This window comes from Brienomyrus brachyistius, chromosome 4, assembly GCF_023856365.1.
Source record: "Brienomyrus brachyistius isolate T26 chromosome 4, BBRACH_0.4, whole genome shotgun sequence".
NCBI classification, from domain to species: Eukaryota; Metazoa; Chordata; class Actinopteri; order Osteoglossiformes; family Mormyridae; genus Brienomyrus; species Brienomyrus brachyistius.
The window spans coordinates 18,498,863-18,522,821 of NC_064536.1; the positions used below are offsets into that span (position 1 = coordinate 18,498,863).

General features: G+C 44.0%; 1 protein-coding gene across 4 annotated transcripts; it reads right to left on the bottom strand.

Moving 5' to 3' along the window:
* Positions 1-543: 543 nt before the first annotated feature.
* nsmaf (neutral sphingomyelinase (N-SMase) activation associated factor) lies at positions 544-21,676 on the bottom strand. 4 transcript variants are annotated; one of them, XM_049009887.1, is made up of 31 exons: positions 21,500-21,676; positions 19,375-19,464; positions 18,918-18,996; positions 18,771-18,835; positions 18,557-18,593; positions 18,122-18,172; positions 17,749-17,820; positions 16,762-16,809; positions 16,508-16,560; positions 15,539-15,668; positions 13,420-13,491; positions 12,956-13,064; positions 12,242-12,418; positions 12,029-12,108; positions 11,133-11,223; positions 10,948-11,011; positions 10,242-10,293; positions 9,916-10,036; positions 9,613-9,744; positions 8,820-8,862; positions 8,560-8,726; positions 7,905-8,016; positions 7,665-7,723; positions 7,515-7,582; positions 6,456-6,523; positions 6,233-6,356; positions 5,001-5,273; positions 4,172-4,322; positions 3,327-3,429; positions 3,089-3,198; positions 544-2,657 (listed from the first exon to the last, which is right to left on the bottom strand). In XM_049009887.1, the coding sequence occupies exons 1-31, from the start codon at positions 21,535-21,537 to the stop codon at positions 2,563-2,565; spliced, it is 2,934 nt and encodes a 977-aa protein (XP_048865844.1). In that variant the 5' UTR covers positions 21,538-21,676; the 3' UTR covers positions 544-2,562. The 4 variants fall into 4 exon arrangements, with proteins under 4 accessions (XP_048865844.1, XP_048865846.1, XP_048865843.1 ...); XM_049009889.1 differs by having other exon boundaries at positions 5,190-5,273; positions 21,500-21,674; XM_049009886.1 differs by lacking the exon at positions 21,500-21,676 and adding an exon at positions 19,933-21,468.
* Positions 21,677-23,959: the final 2,283 nt, after the last annotated feature.

The window sequence follows — 23,959 nt, forward strand, 5'->3', positions numbered from 1 at the left end:
ATCAGCAGCCAGCCCTGCAGCCAGTCATCGGGTACAATCCCTGCACTCAGCTGTGTGCACGCATGTGAAATATGCATGTTCTCTCTCCTTCTCCAGTCCACAATGCACTCAGGTAACTCGATACCTCTGAATTACCCATAATGCAGCTGCGGTGGTTGTATGAGTGTGTGTTGGGACTGGTGTTGAGTGCCAACACCAGGCTACTTTCACCTAAGTGCATGAAACAACAAACGCCATATCGTCTTAAATCATGTAATAATTGCGGCTATGATTTGTGTACATTCATGTAGTTGTGGGAACTACTAAAACTATAGCTGTGTCATATGTGCGTCTGGAAAAACTACGTTCCCTATTCTCTGCATCACTCAAGGGTGAATGAAAATAGGGGGGTGGGCTGTGGCTCTGCCGGCGTCCAGAGGGTCCCCTACCTAGTGACCTGTGTTTACTAGGCTAGGCTCCCTTTCATGTCAATCCATTATAGACATGAGTTACCGGACCCCTTTGTGGCCTGAAACTTAAAGAGACAACAGGGAACAGATAAGATAAGATAAGATAAGAAAAACTTTATTTATCCCGAGGGAAATTCTTTTGTCCTTTAGGACAAAACAGGGTATATAAGCATGTAGTTCTGGTTAATCGGGGACACCTGCAACTTCCACAAGCCTTACTTTGTGGTGCCTAGCAACCTCTCTACATATAATGAGAAGGTTGCTGGTCACATCTCCATTGGACCCCGCCATCCCTGAAAAGAACAGTACTCCAGTAGCACTGGATCACCAGGATATATGCGTATGCCTGAAAGCAGCTGAAGAGCATGATGGGATATGAAAAAAAAAACTGAATAAATGTCTATGATCTTGTGGAAAACACAAATAAAGTTTCATTTGACTGTTATCCTCCACTCTCATGGTGGATCAAGTTAGCCAGTATCCTCATACGTAATGACATCAGACAGCAAAAGACAAATACCTGCGTTTCTGTTTAATTCCCAGTCATCCAACTTTTATTAAGTATGTATATGGGGCACTGTTTGAATAAGCATGAAGACTCCAGCACAGTGCCCTAGAATTTATATTACATCATTTATAAAATACACAACCCACACCTTCTGGAAACTGCCAGTGAAACTCAGCAGAGGAGAGAGTATATTTATATACAGTGATATTGCAGCAAATTAACACATTGAAGCCTTTCCACAAATATTTCTGACTCATTCATCTACCGCAGACAATTACCGTTCCAAAATCTGATGTTGCTTTAGGGTTGATTCATTTTATCTAGCGTTTAGTCAAAATTCAATATTTTTGTTTAGTGAACTAGTTTTATACAGTTATACAGTTAGGTATAGGAAATTCATTTTTGTTCAGCTGACAGTGATATATATGGTCAAACTGCAGTGCTCAACTTGCTGCTGACCGCACTGCCAGGACTATGCTCAGGTGTTTCACGTTCATTCCAAAGACACCAGCTCAGTCTTAGCATGCATATGAGAGTATGGAAGCTGGCGAAACACACTCATGGTCAATCAGTGTTTACTGAAAGGCATGTGATCTACTTAACAGGCACAGTTGAACAGCATTAAACATCAATGCAGTTAGCAAACAATGGCAGCATTTATTTGTTTACTTAAATTCTCAGCGGGTTAAAAGCCGGGACACCTAAAATTGACGTCAATTAGCTAATGTGAGAATGATATTACCACTCTTGCAAACAAACAGATAGTTAAGTATTCATCTATAAATTCAGTAACTTTTCTTTACGTGCGTAGTGACAGGAAATTGGGATTTTACAAATGGCGTACCGTGGCATAGGAGGATTGTTACGTCATCCAGCGCTACACAGTCTACACCGTAAGATTGTAACATTGTAATTTTAAAGCCATAAACTTCTGGTGGAAACAAAGTTTCACAAAAAACAAATAGTAAGAACAACCCTGTAGGTAGAGATCTGTCTAGAAAACTAGTTAAGCGTGGAAAATAAAATATCAGTGCCTCCTAATCCTGTCTTTACCTACATACTGTTAATTTAATAAGCATTTATGCCAGTAAAAAGAGAGGAGCAGTTTTACTGCACTGGATGCTACAGCTCTATAGGCTTGTATTCAGACTTATTCTGAATAATATCCTTCATGGTAAAAGGTGTAACTCCCCCCCGCCCCCCCCACCCTCTGAGGATCGTTTTTAATGGAAATTAAGGCACACTTCAAGCAGAGGAAAGCTCGACAGAACCAAACGAAGCCAAATGAAACCAGGCAGAACTCACAAAACTGAACAAAACACAATGGAAAAAACAAACAGACGTTCTGTAGGAACACACTGTTAACATCATATTCACCGCAATTTAGTGCAAGTTACTCGGGAATCAATGAAAATAAAATTAAGTATGCTTTTATGTGTCAAGTATCTATCTGTTACATATTTTATATAAATTCTTCTTTTTGAAGCTGTGGATTAACACTTCTGCAGTGGCTTAATACGGCCCATTTCATCAAGCGGTGCACCTGAATTGTCCGTTTTAAAACACAGTCCTGAAGGATGATGGGATACGACAGAGCGGGACCCATCAATACTGGGGCTTCCAGAAGATGAGATGCTTGTCTTCGCCTCCGGTGATGATGCTGCTACATTGTTCATTCATCCACATGGCTGTCACCGGGCCTATGGGGGGGGGGGGGGGGGGGGCAGTGTTATCACAGCCACAGGAATCACTTGGGCTACATTCACCACACAAACCATGCATTTGTGTGGCTTCCCTAAGGTTTGGCCACAAACAGTCACATGCGGCCCCCCTTTTGGCCACAGACAGTCACTGCCCTAAACATTAAATAAACATGTTACCTACATAAATAAATACATTTCATGCTGAAGCAGCATGTTCTGCTAACCAGCAACGGTTTATTGACCCTAACTGCCAGCTATTTAAAATGTAATTTAAGAGGCGCTGGCGGGATTAAAGTGACATTTTCTTTAGGCTCCAGAAACAACAAATTCAGCAAATCCATTCCTGGCTACATTACACAGATACACGTGATACATCCAGCCTTTCGGCCACCGGACACGTCTGTTTGGGGCTTCATTTACTGTCATACCTGAATGTCCGGGGATCCTGTGCGTGACCCTCCCGGCCATGATGTCCCACACGAGAAGGTCGCCTGTCTCCCCGCCTGACAGGGCCGTGTTTCCGTCCCAGCAGAAACACCTGGCAGGCAGCCCGGGAACGGCAGAGAAAGACGGGGTCGGTTTCAGGTCACCGGCGCTCACTCAGGATTCACTTAATTAGTTTTTTTTTTTTTTTTTGGGGGGGGGGGGGGGGGGGGGTAGTCTTACCTCTGAGGCTCATCTGCAGCCACGGACGAGAGAAGCATGCCTGTCTGCACGTCCACGACCTTCAGGGAGCAGTCCTCACCGGCACTCAGCACGTGTCTGCTGTCTGCGGGGCCGTGGAGAGCCGCAGGTCAGCCGCAATTTATAGAAGATTCGAGAAACCTCACGTTTCCGTTCCAGAAACGAGCACGCCGAGGACAAAACTGAATTCAGGCATAACACTGACCTCCTCCATCTCTCCTGTTACGCTACATAGTGTCGGCACCGTTAAAAAAAAAAAAAAAACTATCAGACGATCTTATCCAACGCAACAATTAAGTGGGAAAGCAGTCAGGCAGTCCATGGAGCAGCTGAGGGCTTGGGGTCCCAATGGTGACATCACTCTGCCAACCATATGATTTGAACTGGTGACCATCTGATCACAAGCCCGGCTTCCTAACCCACGGAGCTACACGCTGTCAACTTTAAAATTAGCTTTAGACTTAGGAAGAAATGCAGTGACTTGGAAGCTTGCGAAATAACCAACAGAACCCATTTTAGATAAGATCCACTTAAAAAGGAAATGTGCCCGTGTGACAAAAAAATCCCCAACAGAGATGACAAAACGGCCAAAATATTATTCAATGGATTACTAGACCATTGAATCACAGGCCTTTATCTAATAAAAAGGCAAGTAAACCACAGACGCGATGAATCACAGCCTAAACACCTGATGTTCTCATCATTTCCAACCCAAGACAATGCATTCCTGAAAGTGATTAAACAATTCAACTCCTACCCAGAAAGTACTATATACAGGAGTAATCCAGCCAGATGCAGATGAACTACAGCAGAAAGGAGAATCTTACCAGGACTGAACGCGATGTCATGGATCTTTCCAGAGTGGCACTGGATCTGATGCAGCAGCGTGGAGTTTGTGGTGTCCCACAGGCTGACGGCGCCCTCCTTCGTCCCGGAGGCCAATAACGTTCCTGCTTGATTGAGGCTAATTGTGTTTACCTTGTGGACAGAGAAGAACAGTCGCACAACATCCGGAACGATCTGTGAGACACATTTACACGCCGAGGAATTTCCATATAGTCACAAAGGGTCCTTCCACCCCAGGAGCAAGTGAAAAAAAGCTAAAGCTGCCCGTTTAAATAATATCTAAATTATGACAGTCGGAAATGCATTACTGAATATGATGAGCGGTGGTCACCAACCAGTGAATCATAATCAACGCATTGACCATTCCTAGTGCAGGGGGAAAAACAGACCATCACCTTCACGGCTGGTCAAAACGATATATCAAGGAAGACCAGCCGCTGACAGAAGAATCTCGGTAGGGAGGTTCCCAGGACTATGTTCTTTGTAAATGTAAAAGCTCTCATTGAACAGAAAAAGCAAACACTGGACACCACTGTTTTACAATGCATCCAACTTTACCTTTAAGTCTGAATTGCTTTGTAAGAATTATGTTTCCTTTGCGCAACATGTCACATGCCGTTGTGTCGACGTGTTTACTGTTATAATTTTAATCACATTCTTTTCGCTTACTGTAAGCGCCATAATTCACATTCGCGTTTTATTAACCAGTGGCCAAGCAGACACGCAGAATAAGATTTTCATTGCGTATCGAAACTGTTTACTGTCCATATGACAATAGACTCTTGAATCATGCATTGTTACGTAACTCACAGATTGCACCATTTCACGTCGAGTCATAGCTTGTACAGAGCAGGGCTGCACCCCGAGTCGATCACCGAGGGACTCCATCCAAAAGGGCCTGTTCAGATGAGGTATGTCCCAGCATGCACTGGGCACACAGCCGAGTCTCACCCCCAGGCTGGTGTCCTGGATATCAAAGGCCTTCCTGCAGACACTCACCCCTGCGTCGTGCTCCAGCTCCGCCAGCAACTCGAAGGGGCCCCTCCTGCTGCTCGACACCTCGGCGGCGACACAGCGCCACACCTGCGACGTCACATGACATGACATCACTGTCCATTCATCGCCTTCCATCCTGAAAGGGGATTTCCAGTCTGATTCGACCCAGGGAATTTCCCGTTTTGGAAATCCGTGTATCCCCAATCCTCACTGGGTTAAGCGACTGAATGACGTATGGGTGGTTAATGAACATAAACACGGCGATAAGCGGCACATAAAATGTAACTAATTTCACGTCTATGAAGATGCACTAAAAAAAACTGAGAAAACCTTATAATGACTCTCCCATTGGATCTAATTCAGGTTGAACTTTCACCCAGCTTGACATTAGAGAATCGCTACACATCTGTGACTCATTACAGTATATGTGACCAGGATCACATCTGTTTGTGAAGTACAGTTCATTCATCATCAGCCAAGTTGGGAGGCAGTTGAAAGTCTCTGTGTGAGTCAGCGTTATCATTGGAAAAGAAAGCTATAGTTAAAACTAAAAGCAAACATTTTCTAAACTGAAACTAAATAATACACTACAAGAAAATGAAAACTATAAATGGTGCTTCAAAAACAAACTGAAATAAAATAAAAACAAGCCTCAAATATTTTCCGTCACAGGATTTTCAATACTTAGCTAATATTCAGCTACAGTAAGGATTTCTTTATCTTTAATTACCACTTATACCAGGAGCATGTCTTGCCCATTTTATGGACATTAGCAAGTAATGTGCACTTTGTATTCATGCTGCATTCTGTAAAAAAACGACACAAAGTATTCATACAACCTCCAATCTACCCTTAAAAGAATTACTAACACTGAAACTAAACTATATTTAAACAAAAACATAACCCCATACTTTACCTGAAACTAAAGTGGATTTCAAATGAAAATGGAAAATGATTAATGGAAATAAAATTAATAATTAACACTATAATAACACTGGTCTGCATGAGGCCCTGGGGATGGATTGGATGATGATGACATCACTTGCCTTCACAGTAGAATCCCAGGACGCCGTGTAGAGTCGGTTCTCCTTCCAGCACACCTTGCTCACAGCATCGTCATGGCCCATGATGGTGTCCTGCCGTCGCCCATAAGCTATCGAGTAGAAATAGCTGGGGGGGCAGTGGAAAATGGCTCTGTAAGAACATGATTACTGGGGTGGTCACATGGTTGGACCTGCAACATTCTGCAGTTCTGAGCACGGCACGTACACGTTGTTGTCCCAAGATGAGCACACCACTGTCGCATCTTCTGGGAGGATGAGGCAGGATGACAGTGCCTTAGAAGAGAGAAAATGTCATCGTCAGAACAGGGAAGGACAGGAAGACACAGGCCAGGATAGGACAGGACAGCACGGGACGGGACAGGACAGCACAGCACAGGATGGGACAGGACAGGACAAGACGACACAGGCCAGGATAGGACGGGACAGGTCAGCACAGGACGGGACAGGACAGGACGGGACGGGACGGGACAGGATGGGACAGGGCAGCACAGGACAGGATGGGACAGTACAGCACAGGACAGGATGGGACAGGACAGGATGGGACAGTACAGCACAGGACAGGATGGGACAGGACAGTACAGCACAGGACAGGATGGGACAGGACAGCACAGGGCAGCACAGGACGGGACAGCACAGGACAAGATCAGATATAAGACAATATAATATAACTTTATTGAAGCCAATGGTATATTCTTTTACATAGAGGAATGACTGAAGAGAAAATTTCCAAAGCTCACTAAGCCCAGGTTTTTTTCTTGTTGTTGACATGAGTCAATGAAAAATTCAACCATGATTAAATGTTACAGTATTTGGAACCAAAACTCAGACCTCATGCTTCAAAACTCACTAACTCATTGAATGAGTTTTGGAAATTTGCTCCTCGATTTACGTAGAGCACAGGCGACAACAGTATAAATGTATATACTGTGCAAACAAATTTAAAGAAGTACAAAGTACACAGAAAAATCAAATCAAATAGGCTTCTATTGTCAATAATAATAAATATCCTAACAGAATCTTAAGGTAACAAGACAACATAAATTAAATAAATCAATTAATAATAATTATTATTACAATATCAATACATGTGCAGTTAAAAAATCCGATAGCACCAATCTAAGTACTGCAGAGAAGTCATCAGCAGCACAGATCAAAAAAGGTTATTTATAGTTCATTCAGGCAGACATGCTAGTGACACGCTGGTGACACGCTAGTGACATGCTGGATATAGATGGACGTCTGGCTGATAGTCTGTCTGATTTACCATGTTGGAGAAGGAGATGCTTCTCTGTAAGCTGCTGGAGTCCTTGGAGAACATCTTCAACGTCGAGTCTGTGAACAGAAGAAGTGAGGTACTCCACACGACATCCCGCGATACCAACATGGCGTCGACGTCACAAGAGATCCATCACACCTTGAGATGACGTGAAAACGGAGAGTCCTGCGCGAGTTACTGCGATGCCCGTTACAGCCCTGCGATTTAAAGGAGGAGACAGCGCTTACAATGAGGGTTAATGCAACTCCTCTCTAAGGGGCCGAATCGCAGCTGAGGGTTCGAGGGCTTTGTTTGGCAGCATGCAGATGCCTGAACGCCTAGGAAGGATTTTACCTGAACACACAGGCAGAGCCATATAAACCAGAATAGTTCCCTCACTCTTTGTGAATCTTGTGGTCGCCCACCATCTTCAGCTTGCTCATGTGGTTCCACGCCATCTTCCTGCTCTCTTCTGTCAGGTCTTCAAAAGAGGAGTCCTCACTGATGGACGCTAGAAGATCAAGTGCAGAGAAACAGTCGCACGCTTGGATATTTCTCCAGTAATCACAACACGGTTGGGCCCTTGAACAAGGCCCTTAACCCCAACCACTCCAGGGCTGCTAGAGGTGTTTGCCGACCCTGTTCTGATCCCAAGCATTCCTCACTTGCACACCACTTCAGAGTAAAGTATCTACTAAATACACAATAAAGTCCTGCTTTTGTGTGCCGCAGCAGGCAGCAGAACTGGTCAAACAGTGCCACCAAGAGGCTGAAAGCTGAACTTTGCCGCTCCGGCACCTGATCTTTATTAGTAAACTTAACAAGCTGACACACTAGACTGTGGAAGGCATTCAACATAATTAAACAGGATACCCTTGAATACAGCATGTGCAATGACAAAACACCCATTTATCCTCAATACCATCCTTGGTAATGCTGAACCTCCAAACCTAGAGATACAGTAGCTCATTGAGTGGACACTGCACTAGAGGACAGATCCTCCTCTGTTCCTAAAGAGAGCTTGTTGAGTGAACACTGTCAGCTCCCTCAATACCTGGTGAAAGCTCACTGAGGGAGGCGTTCTGGCTGTGGGTGCGAGACATGCTCTGGAACCTGGGTGTGATCCTTTGGGGGTGGGGGGTGGTGAACAGCTGCTTGGGGGTCTGTCCGAACTCCAGTATCTGCGTCAGCATGGCGATCTTCTGATCAGGGTCCTCGATACTGTAGAGGACAGGAAGTGAGAGACGGGAAGGTTTCCGCACGCTGTATCCATGGCAACGCAGGAAGCCTGCACTCATCCGCCCGCCCCGTTACCTGTCACAGTCGATCCCTCCTTCATACGTCAACGGATGAAACACTGAAAAAGAAAGAGTTCTTTCATTGCCATCTGAACCCAGGGTCACCCCTGGACTCACAGCCCTTTGTTACTGCAGCTAGTAAGGTTAAGGTTCGTGAGGTGAACTTCACTTTTCTCTAAATAACCTTACAGGTTTAGTCATTTTTAGAGGTGGGTATTTCACAGGAGAAATTAAGGTAAAAGTACTCTGCTGGCTATGTGCCTAACGACCCGACTACCCGTTCACATAAATCGCTAAGCTAAAGCTAACGATTAGGTTACAGGTTATCTTGACGGTTACCGTCTAAATGAAACAAACCGTCAGCGCACAAGGATATTTCGGTTACATCACGTTACGTCTACACCAGGCAGACGCTTTAATACAAAGCGACGCACATTTTTGAAATAGGAGCGTAAGACAACCCATGGTGCAGCCAGAGGTTAAGGGCCTAGCTCAAGAGCCCAACGAAGAAATCTCCGGGATTTGAACTGGTGACCTTCTGATTACAGGCACAATGTCCTAACCTGCTGAGCCACACTGATTAACTTCCTTGTGCAATGGATGTTTTTCCTCCTTTCTACTGTTTGCTCACTTTTTCCCAGATAATCTTCCAAAAGTTCATTACTGAGACATATCGACCTGTATCTGGGCAGTGTTCTGCCTTGAGGGTACCAAGACCAAGACCAAGACACACTTTTGAGTGGCTCATAAATTCACTATCCCCAGGGTGGCTCCTATCAGAAGACCCTCCTCCCCTCCCGCCCCCATACCATTGTGGGCGCCTATAGCCTCGCTCCCCCTCTGCTTGTAGCCAAAGATCAGGTCGATCCACTCGTGCAGGTGCTCCGAGACATGCTGGCTCTCCAGGGCCTGCTGGCATTTCTGGAGGAAGTCTCTGGTATCTAGCCCAACATCCCAACACACACATACATTACTTTTCATTTTAGGTATAATGGCCTGTTTGTTACTATAATAAGTAATTAAGCTCATCCAATAGGGGGCGATAGAGAGCAGCAACACCGCAAGGAGTCAAAGGCGGTTATTCCTAGGGTCTACCTGTCTTCCCTTCTCACCTGAGGCCCAGGGGGGCATGCTCACATCCCCCACCATCCTCCCTCCCTGTCGCTTCCCTAGATCGAGGTTCAGGTTGTTCTCCAGGAAGCTGACGTCGTTCCCATAGAATTCTGGGATTAACTGGGAGGGGCGGGAATTCACCACGGGTGGAGTTACATTAGCGGTGGGGAGGGGCGGATGACAGTACTGACCGAAGGGCATAAGACTGTAACCATACACAGCTAATAGCGCCTCCCGGTCTGTGGGAGTGCTCCATAACAAATCAAAGCAGGACACAATGCCAACCAATGAGCATCTTTACAGTAAAAACACACCAATGTCATACCTCCTTGAAGTCAGTGGCACCTTCTAAGCAGTTTTTCCACGTTTCCGATATGCTATTGAGGAAAAACGCAGAATGTTACAAGAGAAAACACACTAACGAAATCAGTGTAATCCAGGTCTGGGCTGTTATTTCCCAAATCTGAGTGTTATCGTGTCAGTGGGGGACATATTTAATGATTAATTTCCTGTCCCATGAAAGCACAATAGGCAATTGTTAGATTTTTTTATTTTTTTTATGTCCCTTATTTTTGTAAATGACCTACATTCTGAATCAGTGTTTTTTGAGGAAGCTCTTTTTTTCGGTTGGCAGGGATTAGCAACTGAAGAGCAAATTCCCACTTATTGTTGCTTTTGATGAGATGGCCAATGACCTAAAGTCAGGCTCCCTCATCATATGCTACAGTATCGGGAGCCACATCTCACTCAGTCATCACGTAATCCAACCGAGAGCTTTCCTTACTGTTCCAAAACTCACTAAGTCTGCAAAACCTTTCCTGAAAATCAATCTCGTGGGTGAATTTTGGAAGTTTGCTATTAAAGTGTATTGGACTTTAACATAAAACTTTATTTATTTATTCGTTCATTTTTTTTACATTTACCCAGGTCTGGTGTAAACCCACGAATGAAAACCGCAGTCGGGGGGGGGGGGGGGGGGGGGGGGGGTGACTAAAGGCTGAAGGGGTTGAACCGTGATCCAGGTCGTGTACCTGTTGAACATGCGGTCGGCGTGGTCATAGCGGCCATTCTGTAAGCACAGCATGTACTCCGGAGCTATGGGCAAAACAAGAGGACTGAGGATTAAAATTAGCCACAGGTACGGAGGAACCAACCATACTGAGACCGTATTCTGATTGTTGCAGAGAGGAATGTTCTGGAATCTCCATGCACATACCCACTCGGACTAGGTAGAAGAGCACATAGCCAGGAGAGGAGTAGTGGCTGCCGTACATGAACTTGGGGTCCGGCATGTCCCGGTAACGAGCCTGGGGACAAAGGGGCGAGGGGATCACGTGACATTTCTCATTTCAACAGGTACCAGCACAGCCTGGAGGAGAGCATAGGCACCGGACCGGAATGATTCAGATTCAGCTTATCATTTCTCTGCCCAGAAACGTCACTTTACATTATTTACACAAAAATGAAGAATATTTTTTTTTACTCTTTTTGCCAACCTATGCTTTGTTGTCGTTTCGTTCAAAAACCGCACTAAAAGTATTGTCAAGATTTCGACAGTTTCACCCACAATACGGGTCAATTTCACCCTCGATTTTCTCATTACAGCCTACAAAAAAAATCCCACCGTACTAGGTACCAAAATAAAGCTTCACAAACAAAGCATTCCAGAATGTACATAGCAAAATCCCACAATCCAGAGGAGAAACCTGGGAACTGAAAGTGAGGCCCCCAGTCATCAGGTCGGGAAGGGGGGGTGCGCCAATAGCCATATCTCAAACACGGTTAAAAATAAGGACAAGAAGTTTTCGTGTCTCCATTTGGTATAAAAATAAATCATTCCGAACCTAATCAAGGTCAATTTGCAATATTTACTGGGCAGTACCTCATTATAAATAAGGACCCCATTAGAGATAATGCTAACTGGTAGCATACAAATCATAGTCGTTAAAATGATGTTTTAAATCCAATTGAAATAGTTACTCATAAAAGCTTATTCAACTATGCTATGAATTGTGCCTCATTATTTTCACGAGTCATTGACTGGTCAGTCAACTCAAGATAAATATGCATTTCAAGGCCTCCTATCTCAAACAGGCAGCAGGGGGCGCTCACCAGAAGCCGCTCCAGTCGCTCTTTGTTCAGAGCCCCCACTGGCTTGCTCAGGTCCCGGAAACTTGCTGGATTCCTCAAGTCTTGGAGGAGAAGGGGAGAGAGAGAGAGAGAGAGAGACAGAGACAGAAAGGGGGTGGTGACCATGTGACCCAGACATACAAGGTCGTCTTCCACCCTCAACGGCTGAACCTCTCTCCCCGAGCCAATACCAACCTAACTCAGTGCTGGTGTAATCGGCGATGACCCAGGGGAACACGGGGTACTGCGACAGGTCGTTGCAGCTGCGGTCTGCCAGGTTGTTCAGGTGCAGCAGGTATTGGTAGTTACTGATGTGGCCCCTTTGCCACTGCAGCATGTAGCTCTCAGCCGTCTGCTCCACCATGTGGTTCTCTGGTGTAATGACAGTCCAGGGATAATATAAAGACATTTTAGAAAATAATACTCTAAAAGTATGCTTCTGTAAAGTGGGAAACATCTGCTAGAATTTCAGCAAGTATCTAGCCCATTATAATTTGTTTATTTAGCACATGTTGTCATTGAAAGCAACATACTTTTTTTTTTTTAAAAAGCAATTCGAGGTTAAGGGCCTTGCTGAACTGCACAAAAATAAAAATCATTCTATCGATGCTGGGATTTGAACAGGTAACCTTCTGTTCACCAGGAATAAGTGTCCCAAACCACTCCTGGTCTCCAAAGGCCAGGTTACTGACAGACTTATGAATCTAAACTACATATGAAGTTATTGATCCTTCACCGCTAAGTCTGGAAAGTCGGCACTCGCTAAAAGCCCCAAGTATAAGGATTGCGAGTCAGTAACCTTAAACTGCAAGCATACATTTAAAACCACATGGCTGGGGAAATCCGTTTCGTGTGGTCCCTAAAAAGCAAAAGGTCAAAAGGCTATAAAAGAAAGCTTCGAAAACAGACCCAAGAAGGTAGCGATGTAGTAGTAGAGTTCATCCCTGTCCTTGGTGTTGTAAAACTTCAAGTAGATGTCTGAGCAGAGGTCATTTTCAGAGCAGAACACTTCAAGTCCCTATCGGAAAGAATAAGGACAGGGAGACTCTCAAATTAAACGCGGCTGCAACTAACTATATAAGTATACGGCTTATTTTCAGTCTTACGGTTTTCACATAAAAGGTCCTCTGTACATGTAACGAGTTTGTTTTTTTCTGGGGCCTCATTCAAAAAGTCACCCCCACCTCCCCCCAGATCGTAGTTAGCTAGCCGGTTAGCAGAAGCTGCTTCAGCACTTACTAAATAATTTATTTGTGTTTATTTAATGTTTAGTGCATTTACTGTTTCTTGGCAGCAGGGGGCATCATTGCCTGAGAGGCGGTAAGCACTGCTGCAGGAATTGGCTTCGCTGAGATCTTAGCGGCCTGACTCACCAGGGGCCTCAGGCCGTGCCGTCGCTTGTAGATCCTCCTGACACTGTGAAGCATGATTTTCACCACCTGCTCCTGTATTTAAAGTGGAAGGCAGCAGTGAGGTCAGGGAGACACGTCCACCGTGCGCCGCGTTGTTCAAATAAATCAAACACCTACTATTGTGAATTGATGTGTTATTGCGTTCATATCTTAGAAAAACCATGTACACAGAAGCAGGGCGTATATAGGCATATATTTGTGCTTTATTTACTTAGAACGCCCTTTTATTCAAAGTGACATACAAGTAGGAATGCAGGCTCAGACAGTCCTTGGAGCAATTGTAGATTGGGGGTCTCACTCCGGAGCCCAATACTGAAATCACTCACACGCTGGGATTTGAACTGGTGACCTCCTGATCACAGGCACAGTTCCCTAACACACTGAGCTACATTATTCTCAGCAGGTGAGGCATCAAAATACTGATATTCAATGACAACAGCTCTTGCGGAAATTAACTGCTCGCCAAGCGTGTACCAATTAGCCAAAGTGCATGTCGTTATGCAGCAGGATGAAGCCAGAGCACCAGCAGAGAACACAGGGAGAACTTGCAGGAACAGCAGGTGGGACTCGAATCCACAACCCAAGGCGACACTGAGACACCATACCTCCCAACAACAAATTTAAAAAAAAAATCTAATAAAAAAAAAATAAAATCCAAGTACTGTACCACCATTAAAAAAAAAAAAAAAGATATTAAGCTTAAGAACTGTGCCTATTGGTGCAATGAGCACACTGGGATACCGGCAGAAGGACCTGAAAAGCATTTCATCTCTTCAGAGCAACACCAGGCCCTAGCTACAGCTAGGCTAACACAATGTAGGTTTCCTTAATTTAAGGAAGTTCCTGATCTTGGAATCCTACCGCAAATATTCAACACAGATACTACAAAAAAATTAAAAACTGATACAATTTCCCAGCAATGTTGCCAGGGTCTGGCAGCGACCCGAATGTCTGCGACGCGTCAGCTGCTAATGTCCGTTCCACACATGCTATGGATTGTGAGTCATATGCTCTTGTTCCACCGAGCCAGCTGGGCACCTTCATTTCAAACTGTTTGTCTGGTTTCTGGATCCACTAACCACCAATGTAATTAAGGAGCTTCTGTGTGTAATTTAAAAATGCACGTCAGAGTTCTGAATTATTTCTCAAGGTTCTTAAGACAACTATAATTAAGACTTCATTCATGAAGTCTCATCTGAATTTACATATAATACGTGTCTATCTGTTCTATTCCTGATTCTAATTGGCTTATCCCAAATCTTCCTCTTCACCTACAACCAGTTGTCTGGTTTATCATAATCCAACAACGTCTGGCAACGTTTCAGCCTGCATAGGGGTAATAAGCTAAATTGAACAGCCTCCATTTTCTCTTGGACAGAGTAGTGTCAGAGGACCGGTGCCATCTTGGTTTATGTCTCTACTGTCAGACAGTTACCGATTTGCAGGAAGGTGATTAAAGTCTTCAAATATCCAGCAATCATGCAAATAAAATGGAGCTAAAAAGGAGCTTTACAGGGGTCTGTGGTGGACTCTCAGCTCTCTCACTCTATATGCCAGACAGACAGCAATAAGCGATGACTGATCACCTTTTTCATAGTCATATGTAGGGTGAACGCGTAAGGATTTTATTCTTGGTGATATTATTCCAAGCATGGTGTTAACTACCACTGTCATCCTGACCACATTTCATAGATCTGTTAAACCCAGGGAAATATTTTGACTGGCAAAAATTGGAGACATAATATAAACTATATATCGAGATGTATAAACATGTACCCGGATTCAACATCAAACTTCCTGCTGAGCTCCAGTAAAATGTTACATGCCCTGAAGTCAAACATTCTCAAACTTTGGTGTTAAATTTGACGAGGACCGGACAGATTTCTGAGAAACGGCGCAGCCTCCGTATTTAGGCATAAAGAGAGTCACCAGCATGGCTCTAGAGTAAACAGTGGACATGCGAAATGACTGTTCCCAAGTCAAGATACCCAGGTATTTGAAGATAAGCAGATTTTTTCCTTCTAATATTAGCAACATGTTCGTGAATATGGTGGGGGGGGGGGGGTGGCAGAGGGCTTACTGGGTAGCTGTTGAGAGGCTGAAAGTAGAGGTTCTGGTCTGTGATGCATACATGTCCTGGATTGGTGACCAGCGGCGTCACCATCTCGGCCTCGCATTCCATATGAGGTTTTTCGGAGACACTCTGGAAGCTACGAAAAACATGGGGCATGAAGCGGCAGGTCGTCAAGCAAACGTGACATTGCTAGCTGCCCCAGACACATTAAACATTATCATATGGACCCCGAACTGGAAAAATGTCCATCCGCTAGAAAAACTAGGCCCAATTTCATTTTAACGCTAATTTACTTTGCTAGCAAAACACTGTTTTTAGCGCTTCCTGCTTTTTTGTGATTTTTCTTTCTACAGATATAAAGGAAATGTGCAGACAAACTAAAGAATGCCAAAGCACCCTCAGCTGACTGTACGCCATTTTATTTTTAACTTTTACGGTCCTTTCAGTTACTTGCTCACGAGATGCTTCCGCTATAACAGCTAAATATTTCCTTTCACAATAAGCACCGTAAACAGCTGTTTCAATCATTCTGATTCACAGCTACCTCAGTGGGTTTTTTTCGCGTAATGAAAACGTGAAGCACAAAAGGGCCTCTGCAGTCTTATCCCAAAACACTACGGGTGTTTCTCAATACCAAGAACGCAAAGATCATATTTGTAGTCTTGGCAAGACCCATCTTCTGAACTGGCCTTCCAAGAACAAACTTGGAATGCAATGAATCATGGGATTGGTCTCATTCAGTGAGGATGTGACCGATGTATCCTTGATTATTTGGGGCAGAGCAAGACCAACATCTGGGGATTTTTATCGTCCTCTGTACTTGTGTTTTAAGTATTGCAACTGGTCTTCAGCAATGAAAGATGACATAAAACAGGCACACAAGAACACAAGTATGGTCAACTATGGGATTCACCCTACGTTGAACCTTAAGACCAACTGACCTATGGACCGTAAACATACAGTGTTGAATCATACCTGTTCTTATCAAATGATGTGCGCGCTAGCCGAGACTGCAGATTGGCAGCGATCTGGAACAATACATACAACACAAATCCTTTAGTTGATTTTAACATGATACAAAAAAACACGTTTTTAAATTAAATAATCATTACATGCTGGAGCTACCCAGGATATGACCAAAATGGATTCCTGTGAAATTTCTACCTCACGAGAACTTTCAGTCATTTGTTAGCCATTTAGTGGTCATAAGCGTTGTCAAGGTAACTCACCATGGCGGTCTGGTCTCCAAGTTTGTTGAGGCAAGATGCTCTGTGTAGCTGTAACACCGCAGAAACACACCTTACTAGTGAAGGTCTGTAGACCCCCTTACGGCAATCCCAAGGTATCACATAAAAATATTAAAATACTGATGACCATGTTCTTTCAGAATATCAGAAGTGAAGCCTGTCGAGGTGGGAACAAGTAGCTTTTGGGGGGGGTTGGGTTAGTATTCAACAGGCCGCCACAAGAGGGTGCCCATGCACCGTCCATGCACCCTATAGTCGCTGTGTCCACGCGCACTATAGTCGCTCTGTCCACGAGCACTACAGTCGCTGTGTCCACGCGCACTACAGTCGCTGTGTCCACGCGCACTACAGTCGCTGTGTCCACGCGCACTACAGTCGCTGTGTCCACGCGCACTACAGTCGCTGTGTCCACGCGCACTACAGTCGCTGTGTCCACGCGCACTACAGTCGCTGTGTCCACGCGCACTACAGTCGCTGTGTCCACGCGCACTAGTCGCTGTGTCCACGCGCACTACAGTCGCTGTGTCCACGCGCACTACAGTCGCTGTGTCCACGCGCACTACAGTCGCTGTGTCCACGCGCACTACAGTCGCTGTGTCCACGCGCACTATACTCGCTGTGTCCACGCGCACTATACTCGCTGTGTCCATGTGCACTACAATCGCTGTGTCTATGCGCACTATAGTCGCCGTGTCCATGCACACTACAATCGCTGTGTCCATGCGCCCTGTAGTCGCTGTGTCCATGCGCACTATAATTGCTGTGCCTATGCACACTGTAGTCGCTGTGTCCATGCGCACTATAATCGCTGTGTCTATGTGCACTACAATCTCTGTGTCCATGCACACTATAATCGCTGTGTCCATGCACACTATAATCGCTGTGTCCATGCGCCCTGTAATCGCTGTGTCCATGCGCACTATAGTCGCTGTGTCCATGCACACTATCATCGCTGCGGAAATCACGTACCTGGAGCAAGATTTGGATGACGTCCTCTGTTTTCCTCGACATATCGAGTTGGAAGAAGAAACTCTGGTCCCCCTAAGTCGAGTGGGAAAATCAGCTCAACAAAATGCTAACACAAGACATAATTAATACGAGTAACACTTATACAATATGGGGAAGAAATAACAAATGCTATTTATTGCAACATTTTTCAGGGGAATTAAGGTAAGTCCTTTAGCTGCACCAAATCAAGAATCCTTACTAAAGCACGACTGGCAATAATGTTGAATTTGGTAACATAGCACTGCTGGTTTTATCCACGTATTTTAAGGGAATCAGACATTATTATGATGTGCACAGTGTTTGCCAATAAGGACTAGAGAGAGACTGTTCTTACCCGCTCAATCCTGTAGGGGGCAACAATGTTGCTCTCCTTAATGTGAAACACCTTGAAAAACAAGGACACTGAATTACCAGTTAGCAAGTGATGGCTAAATGAAGCCTCATGAACCACTTGCCGTATTTTCTGACCCCACTTGATGGCACTCTTGGTTCTCCTTGGGGCATACTTTTAACAAAGAGCACCACCTAGTGGGGTCAGAAAATATGGCAAGTGGTTCATGAGGCTTCATTTGGCCATTACTACAATTGACATTAGCATCTTGTTGTACAAACTATGCAGCTACTGACGCAAAACCAGCAAACTATAAAACTAAGCACTGCTATAGCTTAACCATATTAAAAAAAGAGAAAAGGGGTAAAGTCAGGCTCTCTAGAGGCAGGAAAGAAAGCCGAAAGGTTTTAAAATGACCGGGGTTTACAGTCGACATACCTGTTTGCAAACAATGGAGAGTCCAACCAGCTTGCTTCTGAGAGTTCAATAAATAATAATAACAATAAATTAAAACAAGAATAATAAACGCTAGTATCTTTATTTTCTGTGACAGTTTGTCAACAATCAAAGGCTATATTTGATTGTTGCATATAAACCTCAAGTCCACTTCCTTAGTCCACTTCTAAACCCATAGTCTCCAAAAGGCACTTACTCATTAAAAGGGTTTTGGTCATTCTCTTCAACTCCTTCAATTAATTTGCAGTCTCTAAGCGGTATCTGGGGAATCAGGCGTTTCGGTTAATAACTCAAATCTATGAACAATTAAGTGATTCATAATCTTACACTCCCCGCTACATACCTTTAAAATTGGTTCAGCAGCTGGTTCTGGCTCAAAAATGATGGATTTAGAGCAGATCTTCAGTGATCCTCTTATTCTCCTAGGCAACACAGCATTTTAAATCAGTTAAACAAGACAGGAGAATGTGTAAAGAACATTCTGCACAGCAGCCATTCTCCAGACAGATTTCTTCTTACGAATAACTTTCGCTATGCCTGCTTTTTAAAGGCTAATGTTGGTGCATGATTCTACTATGAAGTTGACTCCACGCTAATGATAAACTGGAGGGCCACTAGGAGTCACTAGAGTGGCAGGCTGCAGGTGTGACAAGGAGCAGGAAGGAATGCAATGGATGCTCTGCACTGTAAAACCCTGACTATACAGGACATGCGACCCTTAAGTGCACCTTAACTAGTCCCTTTCGGTCAAAAATTCAGGTGCTGGCTAAAGAGGGCTTGCTTTGTTGTCGGATTTGTACCTTTTCTGGTTTGTACTGTTACTGATCACATTGTATGCGGTGTGTTGCTCAAAATAATACTCCTCTAGGTCAAGTAGCAATAGGGAAAACCTAGACAGGAAAAAACACAGTAAAAGAGAATCAGGAAATCATCAATACACAAAAGTACAAAAACAAATCACACAAGAAGCTAACTTGCCAACATAACTGTGCCTCATCTCAGTGCAGTCAGGCCCAATCCCAAGACAGATATGGTATTTTGGCCAGAATGTCTTAACTTTGAACATATTAAGGAGAATGAGATCTTGGCAAAGTCTAACTCTAGATGGTTACATTTTCTTTTCATTTCTTAGGGTCTCCTTTCCTGTTCATACTTATAAAAGTTACCAAACAACACTACAGCAGCAGACATAATGCTTGTTACATACAAATAATTTTATTAATTAACTGTATATTTAGTGTAAAATAACCGCATATGTAGCCAGGTGAAACCTCCACAAAGTCAGGTTTAGACTCAATACTGCCATGAAAAGTTAGCAGACTCCGGAAACTTCCAAAATGAAGAGAAGCCTTATTTACCATTTGTACAAGTAGAAGAATAGGTTCATTGATATGTCTTCATTTTCGCACATACCATCTTGCTCTTCTTTTATAAGATATACACACATAGAGTTGAGAGTTACATTTGGGGTCGGAGCACAAGGTCAAACATTCATCTAGCACCCAAGAGGATTGTTGTGGGGGAGGGAGCCTCGCTCGAGGGCCCAAGCGAGATGTGGCTACTCTGCCAATCATGGGGTTTGAACCGGCAACCTTTCAGTCACAGGCACCAAGGTCAAAACTGCTGAACCGCACGCTGCAAAAGTCCGGCCTGACATGACAGGAAAAACAGATCTTCTGAAATTTCTCCATCTCCTTCGCAATCTGTGTTTGAGAAATGGCTACGGCCAGTCTGCAGTGAATCCCTCTCACTACTGAGAAACAACACACTAAAGATGTACGGGCTGGAAGCATACAAATAAAATGCACATAATAATACACAAATATAGGAATTTAACCAAATATATCAATGGCCAAGAAACTCACTTAGATATAAATATCAAAGGGTTGATAACAGAAATAGAGACCGGGAAACACCGAGACTTTGAAGTTCATGGTGGGCGGTATTTAACCCGAAAGGAGGCCAATGAAAGGCGGCCTAAACTGGTCAATGAATACCAACCCATCAGATTTGCCGAAGTGCCCCCTCCCCCTACCAGATGTTTCAGAAAATACATAAACAGCCAGCCAGTGGAGTCAGACGATTGTAGCTAGTTAGCTGGTTAGCAGGACGGGCTCCTTCAGCATCTCTTAAATATCTAGTGTAGAGGGGTCAGCAAGCAAATACAATTGACCCTGGGCTCCGATGCCCCCTTTGTTGGACACTTAAAATTCATGAACATACCACATTTAACTGCCTTTTCCAAACGACCCCTTCACCGCGATTTGCCGGGCCCGAGGCAACAGTAAGTCTCCTGTGGTCATTTTATTGATACCACTACGGGGGGCAAATTTCTTCTGGCTTAAAAGCATGTTACTGGAATCGAACTCGCAACCTGAACTACTGCGTTCATTCCCTACAGGCAAGGAGTCAACCCTGAGAAATAAACCGAATACAACGATTTTAAACCAGGCTGAATCACTGTAATAATACAGTACAGAATACTATCAGAAATGTTTCAGTTAAAGCCCACTGTATAATAATAATAATAATAGTAATAATAATAATCCCGCATTAGATATCCGATGGTGCACAAAGGGACTTGAACTCCAACCAGATCACCGAAGTGTTTCGAGAGCAATCGGCAATAACACCGGCGCGTGTTTTCGTGCGATCCTAAATAAAACAGCGTTTTATCAAAAGAGGTCTGAAATCTACATAAGCACCTATAATGACAGGAAGGCTGGCCGGCCTAAAGCGTCGCGTCGGATCCAGGAGGCTCGGTTAAAAGTCGCCTGAAGTCGGAGCACCGCGATCAGGAAGCACCGGTGCCGCATGCATGCAATAACAATAACGATCATTAAAAACAAACGCAATAAAATAATCACGTTAAAATATGACAGGGCTACGGATCACCACAGCAGACACGCACTCGTGCTACGTTACCTCTCTTTGGGACGCTCTTTCTTCTTTATAAAAGCCATTGCACGCAGCCCGGCGCATTTGGGAAGGTAAACGCAGCACTTTCCGGGTAAACAAGGAAATGGACGAGAGCTGGCGTTGGAGGGCAGGCGTGGCAGCGCAATCCGCTCCGAGCAGCTGTGAGGAGCAGGGCACCGCTTTGGCTCAGAAAAAAATATATATTTAAGAAAAAGCGTTTGGACTCTGCGCAGTGAATTACATCATTCTTGTTATGATGCTATTATTCCGAGAAGGGGAAACCACGTGTTCAGCTTCATACCGAAATATAGTATCATAGTCTTTGTAATATTGTACTTCTATATATGTTTTTTTATTTGAAAACCTAATGGACATTTCCCAGATAAAAAGCGACATTTATAGCGGTGAACCAGTTTTATAATTTTAGATCTAATAATCATATATTAAATAGCCTTGCATTTTAAAATTAATGTACTGTTTTCAGTTTATACTACAGTTCAGCTTACACTGACTTAAGGCTTTTATTTATAGTATACGATAAGGAATAAAGTACTGTATAAGTATACTACAGGGAGATGGTGTTCTGACGTGCACCAGCTGCTTTATTACACTAGGAGGAAGCAGCGTAACAATAATTATCGGCCATCGAATAAAGTACTGTATAAGTATACTACAGGGAGATGGTGTTCTGACGTGCACCAGCTGCTTTATTACACTAGGGGGAAGCAGCGTAACAATAATTATCGGCCATCGATAGACAAAATATGTCTCTTGCCCTTATTGACATTTTAGATTTATTGTACTATTTTAATTCCTCTTGAAATGAATTATATTCTTATGTTTTGCAATACATGCCGTATAATTCTTGCGTACTGTTATAATTATTATATAATCATGAAGACGTCCGTCCATCCATCCATCCATCCATTTTCCAAACCGCTTATCCTACAGGGTCGCGGGAGGTTCGGAGCCTATCCCGGAAGCAATGGGCACGAGGCAGGGAACAACCCAGGATGGAGGGCCAGCCCATCGCAGGGCACACTCACACACCATTCATAATGAAGACGTTATCTTTTTAAAATATAATTTATTTTACGTTTACCACAGAGCGGGCAGGATGTTTCACAGAAAATGTATGAAAGTGTATCAGCTTTAGTCTCGCTATGTTCCCTCATATTCATAAATGAAACGTGCTACTTGACACCTTAGAGACCAACCTAGACGAAGTTATCACTGCTTATGAACTACACCAAACATTAGTTGTGATATTTGCTTGCGGAACACGAGCCCCTTGTCGTGTGACTAACGTTTTCTGCCTTTCTTTCTTCGATGTCATAGTTCACTGGCTTTGGGCGCGCGCGGGGGGGATTTGGGAAAAGCATGATCAGAGCATTTCCTGAAAACCCCCCTGCCATAATCAATAGCACATTTAGGTCCCGGTTTAGCAGCCCCAGCCTTGTGACTTGCTGATCCTCAAGTACAGGTTTGATTTCAGGTATTCACTGTTTAAAAGTTGTAAAAAAAATCGTGATCTGACAATGAACTATGAGTTTTACGGATCGACCAGAATGGAAAGGCATAAGACTGCGGAGCTGATCACCAAGTCATAGGCATATGATCCTAGACACGTGCATCGACAGTATAACGAATTATTCTTACGATTGTTATTATATGGTACTAAGTTACAAGTCAACTGTGACATCGGAGAAAAAAAGCATGAAGTGACAGTTAATCCTTCCTGTAAGTTTGCAGTGTCCCGCGCCTAAGTTTCGCTCCGGTGGGTTTTAATAATGAGCGCTCTGTCCGGACCATCAATGACAGCTTTGTAACAAGGAAGCGAACTCCACCCAGCCACATGCTTAATCCTGGCCAGTAACTCCAGCAGGACGGATAATGGATGCTGCAGTGGAGGAGGCTCCGTCAGCAAACGCGATCAACCACAGAGACACAAATGAACAATCTAGCGAAGTAAAATCACGTATCATTTCATAAATCAATTGTATACATACATACCGTAGCCTATGTAAAGCGATTATTACGCACAAATATCAACCCGAGACCAAGAATCATCTGAAAGTTCGGGGTTAAAAGCGGTAGAAGGGTTTGGTTTTTTATTTATTTTTTTCCCTCTCTTTTGGCAGTTTTCTTTTGTTTAACCACCTGCTGTTCAACATGATTACTCACAAGCCCTTGACAGAGGCTTCCTGCATCTACACCGAGGCCGACGTCGGGGGTGTCGCCAGAGCCGACAACCTAATCTCAAAGTCCATCAGCCCACACTAATAGTGAAGCTGTGGTCAGTAAATAAGCACTTTGTGCATCATGTGGAGCACAAATGAGGTATTAGAGCAGATCGAGGTGGTAAGAAAGGATGTGCGGGGAAGAGTTAGAGTCGGTTCATTCAGTGACCAGTAGGTGGCAGTAGTAAGAAACATTTGTAATAATGGAGGTAGATCTGTTTTAAAA